This window comes from Euphorbia lathyris, chromosome 5, assembly GCF_963576675.1.
Source record: "Euphorbia lathyris chromosome 5, ddEupLath1.1, whole genome shotgun sequence".
NCBI classification, from domain to species: domain Eukaryota; kingdom Viridiplantae; phylum Streptophyta; class Magnoliopsida; order Malpighiales; family Euphorbiaceae; genus Euphorbia; species Euphorbia lathyris.
Window position 1 is genome coordinate 80,777,381 of NC_088914.1, and position 10,419 is coordinate 80,787,799.

The 10,419-nt window shown below is 37.2% G+C and overlaps 1 protein-coding gene across 2 annotated transcripts; it reads left to right on the forward strand.

Annotated features, from left to right (window-relative positions):
• Positions 1-803: 803 nt before the first annotated feature.
• Positions 804-8,879, forward strand: LOC136229564 (histone-lysine N-methyltransferase SUVR5). Of its 2 annotated transcripts, none has more exons than XM_066018436.1 (12): positions 804-1,014; positions 2,551-3,017; positions 3,130-3,432; positions 3,522-3,632; positions 3,911-4,021; positions 4,140-6,959; positions 7,130-7,291; positions 7,439-7,555; positions 7,657-7,760; positions 7,843-7,980; positions 8,281-8,368; positions 8,443-8,879. In XM_066018436.1, the coding sequence occupies exons 2-12, from the start codon at positions 2,574-2,576 to the stop codon at positions 8,548-8,550; spliced, it is 4,506 nt and encodes a 1,501-aa protein (XP_065874508.1). In that variant the 5' UTR covers positions 804-1,014; positions 2,551-2,573; the 3' UTR covers positions 8,551-8,879. The 2 variants fall into 2 exon arrangements, with proteins under 2 accessions (XP_065874508.1, XP_065874509.1); XM_066018437.1 differs by lacking the exon at positions 804-1,014 and adding an exon at positions 1,133-1,458.
• The last annotated feature ends 1,540 nt before the right edge of the window (positions 8,880-10,419 follow it).

Here is a 10,419-nt window from a genome sequence, read left to right on the forward strand (position 1 = left end):
AACGACATCATTTTCACCTGTGAAAAGACAAAAAATAAAAAATAAAAAATAAACCCAATTCATATGAGAATATTTTGATTTTTTGCACTCCAAATAATCAAACGGTAATTCCACCATTATTTAGGCTCAAAATTGCTGTAAAGATCGAGATTAAATTTTACTATTTTTTATGTTAAAAATATATCCAATAATGTTAATAGAAAATTTGAAAATTTGAAATAGATCCCAGGCTAGTGTTGTCTTCGTGTTGTCTTTCTTTTCCTGCTTCTACCAAAAAAAATAGAAAATTTGAAATCTTTAAAAAAGAAATAGAAAGTGAGGAGTTTTGGACTCATGGTTTTATTAAAACCCATTGAAAACATTAACATCAACCTTCTAATCGCTTAAACGACGTCTATAAGTTTGATTGGTTTTTTTATTCCTGAAATCAAACAACCATTAATGAATGAGATTTTTGCATATCTCTCTAATCTTGGAAACATAATAATTTAGAAAAATAAGAGAGTCCTGATTCGTATAAATACGCACAACTCATCCCGAGCCTTTATAAACTTACCGGACCCATCCATTGTTTTAGGTCGTATAAGTTTAATTGGTTTTTTTTATTCATAAAATCCAACAACCATTAATGAATGAGATTTTTACATATCTCTCTAATCTTGGAAACATAATAATTTAGAAAAAAAAAACGAGAGTCCTATTTCGTATAAATACGCGCAACTCATCCCGAGCCTTTATAAACTTACCGGACCCGTCCATTGTTTTAAGGTTTTCTTATTTTTCACTATCCACCATAGCATACCATAACCATACCTTATTTTATACCCAAATTTCTTCTTCTTTCTCTCTAAACAACAATACCCAATTTTCCTTTCTTTTTAATTTCTGTTTTTGGTCATGGCACAGGGTTTGTTTGGCCATATATTTTGTTTCTCTACCATGGCCATGGCCAAAACCATGAAATAATAGGTATACCTGAGATGAGATGATCTTTTTCTTCCCTACCCATTAAAGGTACATTACCATTACTTCTTCCTATGTCACATTTTATTATTTTATATTTGTTGCAGTCAATTTTATGACCTAACTACCATATAGCTGCTGCCCTAAAAAACATTATACAGGAAAACCATTATACATAGCAAAGATACAATCTTTCAATCAAAATCAAAGTACCCATGTTTGATTTAGATTTCAATTTGGGGGTTATTCGTTTTATATTCATTACATGTTTAGATAAAGTCCCGATTTTTATTTTCATGTTTATTTGGGGGTTGGTGGATCGGACCCACCACCGTCTTCAGGGTCAGGCATATTTCACATGGTGATCGTATATCTGGCCATGGGTTTGGGATGAATTCTTAAAAAGTTTTGATTAACGGTATTGATAAGAATGTAGGTTTCAAAGGCAAATTTTTTTAACTGGGTCTAGTTCATTAGGGTTTTAGAGAATTTCAGGTGGGTTTTTCGTTAACTGTATTTTTAATTTTAGTTCTTCTGTGATTGATTTATTTCAGTTATTTTCTGACATGTCTTATACTACAATTTGTACCATTGGATGATGTTGTGTTTCTTTATATAAAGTTATAATCTTTGCTTTCATGTCTCTATCTCTGAATTGTGCAATTTTTTTTAAACTACTTTCTGGCACGGTCTATAACTTCATAGAAAGCTTTCATGTAACACATCCGACTAAATTACTCGAATCATCTTTTTTTTATTTTTTTTTAATTAGAAAATTTCTTTGATTAGGTTTTGAATTCAAGGTATTTGCAGTAGTTTTCATTACAGTGACATGGTATATGACGAATTGCATAGATGGGACTTTTAGCAAAAGTAGCTAAAAAATCAGAATTTTGATCAAGGCATTAGCAGTTGCTGTCTGTAATAGTTAACCAGAAGACTCAAAATGAACACTTTTTTTTTAAATATAATTTATCCAATTCTTCAGTTCTAGTCGGATACCTTTGAGTGAATCCTCTCCAATTAAAATTTTATGTGTATTTTAGGATTCGAATTTGACATTTCTAGCTTAAGCGACTTGAGGGAAACTAAGCATCTGAGTAGTTGAGAAAAAGGGATTTAATTATGTAATTTTTTTTTTTTTATATTTAGAGAGCGTTCTGATATGATTACAGAAATAAGGGTTTGAAACATTTAAGAAAAAATGATGGAACAGTTGTTTTGGAGGTTTATGGATCAGTTTTTACATTATCATTTTATTTTTAACATTATCAAACATTAGAAATTACATTAATTATTAAATCTATTTTGAATATAGTAAATGCATAAGATTTTCCAGAAAATAAACATAGCTGAAAATATGTTAATGATTGAATACTTTGTATTTTGCTTGTTTAATAAAGCACATAATAACAATCTGTTGATTTGGTTCAGTGTGGTTGCTTTTAATAGTGTCATCTCATCTAGAAGTATAATCTTTCTTTATGAGCTTCAGTAATCAGTAGTACATAAATCGAATTATTCAAATGTTTCTGATTACTCAAGGAATTGGGTAATGGATTTAATTACTTTGTATGAATTTTACAGGACTCAAGATTTTACTGTAAATTATGGAAGTTCTTCCCTGTTCTGGTGTTCAGTATGTTGGGGATACTGATTCTGTTCAACAGAATTCAGGAACTGGTTTCGTTTACAATGGTGAAACTAATGGGATTGAACACAGAAAACAAGTAAATATGGTGGATGACTTGCAGGCTGTGAATGTCGAAAGGCCTCAAAGTGATAGCCATGGAATGGAAGATGAATTGCCTCTCCCCGAACAGCACCATAGTGGAGCCTCATATTCTGATTGTCAGGTGGAAAGCCAAAGATTATCCGGGAATTGTCATGATCTTGAAGATGATGATTATTCAATGGAAACTTGCGAAGCCCCTGATAACTATAATGTAACAGTAGATACTATTGAAAGTGAACCGAGCAACTCTAGGGACGCAGAGTCTATCTTAGAACCCAAGTGGCTAGAACGCGACGAATCTGTGGCATTGTGGGTTAAGGTAACTTTCTTTATGAAATTCTCTTTAACGTCTTCTGTTTCGGGGTTTTGGCTATCCTCTATACTTTAATGAGTTATGGTTGTGTGCTAACTTGGTTTGGATTTTGGTATAGTGGAGAGGCAAGTGGCAGGCAGGAATAAGATGTGCAAGGTCAGACAGGCCGTTATCGACTTTGAAAGCAAAACCAACTCATGATAGGAAGAAATATTTTGTGGTATTTTTTCCGCATACTAGGAATTACTCCTGGGCAGATATGATGCTGGTTCGATCAATCTATGAATTTCCGCAGCCTAATGCATGTAGGACTCATAAAATTGGACTAAAGATGGTTAAAGATTTGAACATTGCAAGACGATTTATAATGAAAAAACTAGCAGTTGGCATGCTGAATATTGTTGTTCAATTTCATCATGAGGTAATTCCTTTTCTTAAATACTATTTTATCTGCAATTCTATATGAATAGTCCTATACCTTGACTTTCAATTTTGGAAAACTATTACAAGGCTTTGGTAGACACTGCTCGTGATGTAACGGTCTGGAAGGAATTTGCTATGGAGGCTGCACGTTGTAGTGGTTATTCTGACCTTGGACGAATGCTTCTGAAGCTTCAAAATGTAAGTTCCTGTCCTTTTCATATTTTGTCATACAGGAGTTAGAGATTTTATTTTTCGTGCCAATGCGGTAATTTGAATATACAAAATTGACTCGTGAGCTTGCAATCGCTTATCATAGATACTCTTTTTCAGACATATTTTGCGTTTTCTGTTGCTTGCTTATCTATTTCGTATGGCATAATTAGGCATATAGATACTCTTAAGAATTAAGCTGTTTTTAAATAAATAAGCTCTTCCTTCAGTTTGCAATAGTCATGTAACTTCTCCTTTTTCAACAGATGATGTTGCCGTGCTACATAAATTCCGACTGGCTGCAGCATTCTTTTCATCCTTGGGCACAGCGGTGTGAGGTTGCACAAAGTGCTGAATCAATTGAATTGTTGAAGGAGGTATGCATGAAATTATGGCAGCTTGTACATGATGAACTTCAGTTGTCCTATGGTGTATACTATTTAATGCATAAGATATTGGCCTAGGAATTGTCTGATTCTTTTTTCTTTGGCCTAGGAATTGTCTGATTCCATCCGATGGAATGAAGTCAACTCTCTTTCGAATGCCCCGGTGCAGCCAACATTAGGTTCCGAGTGGAAAACCTGGAAGCATGAATTTATGAAATGGTTCTCCACATCTCAAACTCTATCCAGTAGTGGAGATGTAGAGCAGAGGAGCTGTGAGAGTCCCTCAAATATGAGTCTTCCCGTTTCCAGGAAGAGGGCTAAGCTTGAAGTTCGCCGTGCAGAGCCACTTGCTTCCCAGGTGGAAACAAGCAATTCACTTCAATCTGTGGCTGCTGAAATTGACTCTGGATTTTTCAGTCATACAGGCTCTATAAATGCCATGATTGTTGCATCCGAGCTCGCTAAAGTGGATAAATTCAGGGACAGAGCTGTTCCCTTAGAGTCTCCGTGCAGTGTAGCTGACAGATGGGATGGAATTGTTGTTGCAGCTGGAAACTCGGAGGTCACAAGGACCAAAGATTCTGAAACAACTCCTGTAAATGTTGTGGCTAAGAAAGCTTTAGACCCTGGGAGTAAGAATCGACAGTGCATTGCTTTTATTGAATCGAAGGGTAGGCAGTGTGTTAGGTGGGCAAATGATGGTGATGTGTACTGTTGTGTTCATTTGGCGTCTCGTTTCATCGGTAGCTCCAGTAAAGCTGAACCAAGGCCTCCAATTAATAGTCCAATGTGTGGAGGAACCACTGTTCTCGGAACTCATTGTAAACATCGATCTTTACCAGGATCTTCATTCTGTAAGAAACACAGGCCCCGAATTGACTCTACAAACACTTCAAATTTATCTACCAATGCACTTAAAAGAAAGTATGAGGAGGTTACTCCTGGATCAGAAAGCACATACTGCAAAGATATGGTACTAGTGGGACAAGTTGAAAGTCCGCTTCAAGTAAAGCCTTTTCAACTCATGGATGGAGACGCTTTTCACAGAAGGAATAACCTTGAACATTCCGCTCAGGATCATAGTAGTACAGAGGTGCTGCGCTGTATAGGCTCAAGTCCCCTTGATAGCAATTTCCCTTGTCATGAAACTCCAAAGCGTTATTCGTTATATTGTGATAAACACATCCCCAGCTGGCTAAAGCGTGCAAGAAACGGTAAAAGTAGAATAATTCCAAAAGAAGTGTTTACAGATCTTTTAAAAGATTGTTTTTCGCTGGATCAAAGACATTGTCTACATAAAGCATGTGAACTTTTTTACAAGCTCTTCAAAAGTATTATGTCGTTAAGAAACCCAGTTCCGATGGAAGTTCAACTTCAATGGGCCCTATCTGAGGCTTCTAAAGATTTCAGTGTTGGCGAACTCTTTTCGAAGTTGGTTTCCACTGAAAAAGAGAGGCTTATACAAATATGGGGCTTCAATGCTGGTGAAAACACACATATTTCCTCTGTAACTGAAGAGCCGACAGCTTTGCCATTGGTTGTTGATAGCAGCCTTGGCGGTGATGAAAGATCGGTCAAGTGCAAATTTTGCTCGGAGGAGTTTATGGATGATCAAGAGCTTGGAAGCCACTACATGTGCAATCATAGAAAGGAAGCACAATGGTTGTTCAGGGGACATGCCTGTGCGATTTGCTTGGATTCATTTACCAACCGTAAACTTTTGGAATCCCACGTGCAGGAGAGACATCACGTGCAATTTGCGGAACAGTGCATTCTTCTCCAGTGCATTCCTTGTGGAAGCCACTTTGGGAATGCTGAAGAATTATGGCGGCATGTCCTTGCCGTACATCCTGCTGAATTCAGGATGCAGAAAGTGGATCAACAGCAGAATATGCATATGCACAAAGCAAAGGAAGTTCCTTTGCAAAAACTTGAGTTAGGTAATCCACCTTCTGTGGAAAACAATTCTGAGAATTTTGGTGGTAATCGAAGATTCATATGCAGGTTTTGCGGCTTGAAGTTTGACTTGCTTCCTGATCTTGGTCGGCACCATCAGGCTGCTCATATGGGAGCACGTATGTTGAGCTCTCGGCCTCCAAAGAGGGGAATTCGCTATTATGCATATAGATTAAAATCTGGAAGACTTAGCCGTCCTGGATTTAAGAAAAGTCTCGGAGCAGCAACATATAAGATGCACAACAGGGGCAGTGGTAACTTGAAGAAACGTATCCAGGCGTCAAAATCGATAAGCATCGGGGAATTAAGTGCACAGCACACATTAGCTGAGCCAGAAGCTCTTGGTAGGTTGGCAGAATCCCAGTGCTCATCTGTTGCAAATATGTGGTTTTCCGAGATTCAGAAGACGAAACCTCGACCCAATAATCCTGAGATCTTAGCTGCTGCACGAGCTGCTTGCTGTAAGGTGAGCCTAAAGGCCTCATTAGAGGGAAAGTACGGAGTATTGCCTGAACGATTGTATCTCAAGGCAGCCAAACTTTGCAGCGAGCATAACATTACAGTGCAGTGGCACCAGGACGGGTTCATTTGTCCCAGAGGATGTAAGAGTTTTAAGGATCCCGGATTACTGATGCCCTTGGTTCCCCGTCCAAACTGTTCTGTAGGTAAACCATCAGCAAATTTATCTGAGAACACAAAGAATGAGTGGGAAGTGGATGAGTGCCATTATGTTATTGATTTGCAACATTTTAGAGAGATACCGAAACAAAAGGTCACCGTCTTATGCAATGATATAAGCTTTGGGAAGGAAGTGATGCCAATAGTTTGTGTAGTAGACGAGGACCTCCTCACATCTCTTTATGTCTCACCAGATGTTAGTGATGGTCAAGTTTCTAATTTCTCCATGCCCTGGGAAAACTTTACATACATAACAAAGCCATTGCTTGATCAGTCTCGCAATCCTGATATTGAGGTATCTTTTTATGGGTCATTTTCTTTTGATATTGAGGTATCTTTTCATTTTCTAATGTCTTTAAATAAATGCATAAATACATTAACTTATGCATCCAAATTTCAGTTTAAAATGCACGGTTTATCTCCTTTGTTACGGTTTGAATTTCATATTCTCCCTCCCTCATGCAGAATATGCAATTAGGCTGTGCTTGCCCTCATTCTTTATGCACCCCTGAAAGATGTGATCATGTTTACCTCTTTGATAATGATTATGAAGACGCCAAAGACATACATGGGAAATCAATGCATGGTAGGTTCCCGTACGATGATAAAGGACGCCTTTTACTCGAGGTAATACAAATTGTTAACATTTTGAATCATTACTAAAAAGATTCTACATTTTTGCATCACCCATATATATGTATGTATAGATAAGTGATGACATGTTACATTTCCAGTGAAACTGATAATTTCAGTCTTTATTGCAAAAATATGTAGGAGGGTTATCTTGTGTACGAGTGCAATCGATTGTGTAGCTGTAGTAAAACATGTCCAAATAGGATTTTGCAGAATGGATTAAGGGTGAAACTGGAAGTCTTCAAAACGAAGAATAAGGTAATGCTTCCAAATTTCTTTCTCTTTTGATTTCTATAATCTCGTATTAATTGGTCCGTTTTTATTTTTTTCGCTCTCCTGTCTTTCTTTAAAATATCCAGGGATGGGCAGTCAGGGCATGTGAACCAATCCTTAGAGGGACATTTGTGTGCGAGTATATCGGAGAGGTTTTGGATGAGCAGGAGGCGAATGAGCGGCGTGGCAGGTTACATACGATGAAAGTTGCAGTCATTACTATTATTGTTAACTTTATGTTATATTTTAAATGTCGGTTCTTGGTTTTTTAGATACGGCGAACAAGGTTGCAGCTATATGTATGGCATTGATGCTCATACCAATGATATGAGCAGATTGATTGAAGGACAGGAAGATTATGTGATTGATGCCACCAAATATGGAAATGTTTCAAGGTTCATCAATCACAGGTTAGCACAAAGTTACTGACTTTCTAAATTATTGAACTAGTAACGAAAGGGTACAACAATGCATCAATCAGTCGTAGGCGAACAAACATTACGAGGCATTATTTCTTACAATATGAAATTGAAATACTCTATTACTGTTATAGATTCTTGATCTTATAATGTACTCTAAGCATACCATTTTAAGAACGTGCAAATTTGCGAGTCGATTGTTATATTTTTTTCGATGGCTAGGTGTATTTTCTTTTATTTCCGATTTTTTATATTTCACGCATGTTGATTTATTATTGCATCTTTTGGTAGCTGCAAGCCAAATCTTGTGAATCACCAAGTTCTTGTCAACAGCATGGAATCTCAGTATGCTCATATTGGCCTCTATGCAAGTCGAGACGTAAGCACATTCCGCAACGATTATAATAATGATGTTCGTTATCTTTCTTGGTGCTGACTTAATTTCATCTACAGATTCTGTCTGGTGAAGAACTGACGCATAATTATCGGTATGATCTGATACCTGGAGACGGATTTCCATGCCTCTGTGGAACTTCAGAGTGCAGAGGCCGCCTGTACTGAATCTCAACATAAGTTATCTCCTTGGGGTCTCATCTAAATTTAAGAAGACAGACCGGATACATAACCGTATCCCTTTCAGCTCGGGTTTTGGCATTCATCAAAGGACCAAATCATAAATGTGGCTGGAATATTTTTGCACAAAGTTAACAATTTCTTGGCCAAGTTGGAAATACCAGAATGTACCAGGCATGACCCTAGCTTAAGTTAGAAGTGTAGATGGTTTTTCTCTGTTTGAAGTTTGTCTGTTAGAAATAATTTTCGGTTTCCATGTAAATATCCTCTTTTATTTATTCAAATATTTTCTAAAAAAGGTACATATGCTTGAGAGATTAAGGATTTATCAGTTTATCTTATATTTTCTCTTTTGCTGTACATTCTAGTTAATTAATTCACTAGTTTAAACTATTAGTTAATTAAACTAATAATTTCTAGTTAATTAAAACTTTACACTAATCTTGAGTTCTCTCTTTTATATATATATATGTATAAGAAATTTTCATTGAAAGTGAGCATGGATATGATGAAGAAACTTGTACATAATTGCAGTTGAAAATGTAAAAAGAATTTGTTGGATTAGCATATATAGTAACAAAATAGGGATGTTAAGAAGGATGATGCATATCTGTCTCCTTTACAGCATAATCCAAAATTGGCGCAAAATAGGGTGCATGAAGAGCTTAAGCAAAAGAAGCCCAAAGCCCTGAGGGATGTTTGGTTCATGGGATAGAGAGCTACTAGCAGAGGGCCCATGCATTGCACGGGTTGCATATTTTTTTTTTATTTCAATTAAATATCAATTTAAATTTATTTTCATATCTAGAATAATAGCATACGTCTAACATCTCTCCAAGCACTAGCCCCAGATAATCAAATTGAGGAGGAGATAACTCATGTGTCGAGCAGAATATTAGCATTACAGGAAAAAGAGGAAATCATGTGGAAACAAAGAGCTAGAACAGCTTGGCTCTCAGAAGGGGACAGAAATACCCAATACTTCCACTCCAAGGCAAGTGCAAGAAGAAAAGCCAATTACTTGACCCGGCTGAAGAATGCGGATGGAATTTGGTGTGAAAGAGATGAGGAGATTGAGGAAATAGTGACTTCTTTTTATCAGGAATTATTTACTTCAACAAATCCAGGTTGTCCTAATCTAGTTTTAGATGTCATCCAAGCTCGTCTTTCCCATGACAATATATGGAATTATCTTCACCGTTCACAAAGGAAGAAGTTAAAGCGACACTAGATCAAATGCAGCCCTTGAAGGCCCCGGGTCCAGATGGAATGCCACCTTTATTCTACTCTACTTATTGGGAAATAGTAGGGGAGGATATCAGTACTCTCATCCTCGACATTCTTCAAGGTAAAGACTTTCCCCCTGACTTTGACCATACCTACATCACTTTGATCCCCAAAACCAACTCTCCATCATCCATGACAGACCTCCGACCAATTAGCTTGTGTAATGTGGCATACAAACTCGTTTCCAAAGTCCTTGCCAACCGAATAAAGCCCACTCTTGAGTCTCTTATTAGCCAATTTCAAAGTGCCTTTGTCCCAGGGAGACTTATTACTGACAACGCTCTTATTGCGTTTGAGCTATTCCACTCCATGAAACACAAGTGCAAAGGAAAAACAGGGCTCTGTGCCTTAAAGCTAGATATGAGCAAGGCGTATGACTGGGTGGAATGGTCCTTTGTGGAGATGGTAATGAAAACGATGGGATTCCCTAATCACATCATCAGGCTCATTGTTAGGTGCATGACTTCTGTTACTTTTTCATTTCTTATAAATGGGGTGCCAAAAGGTCTTGTTAAACCAAGTCGCGGGCTCCGGCAAGGAGACCTCATTTCACCCTATTTGTTTATTTTC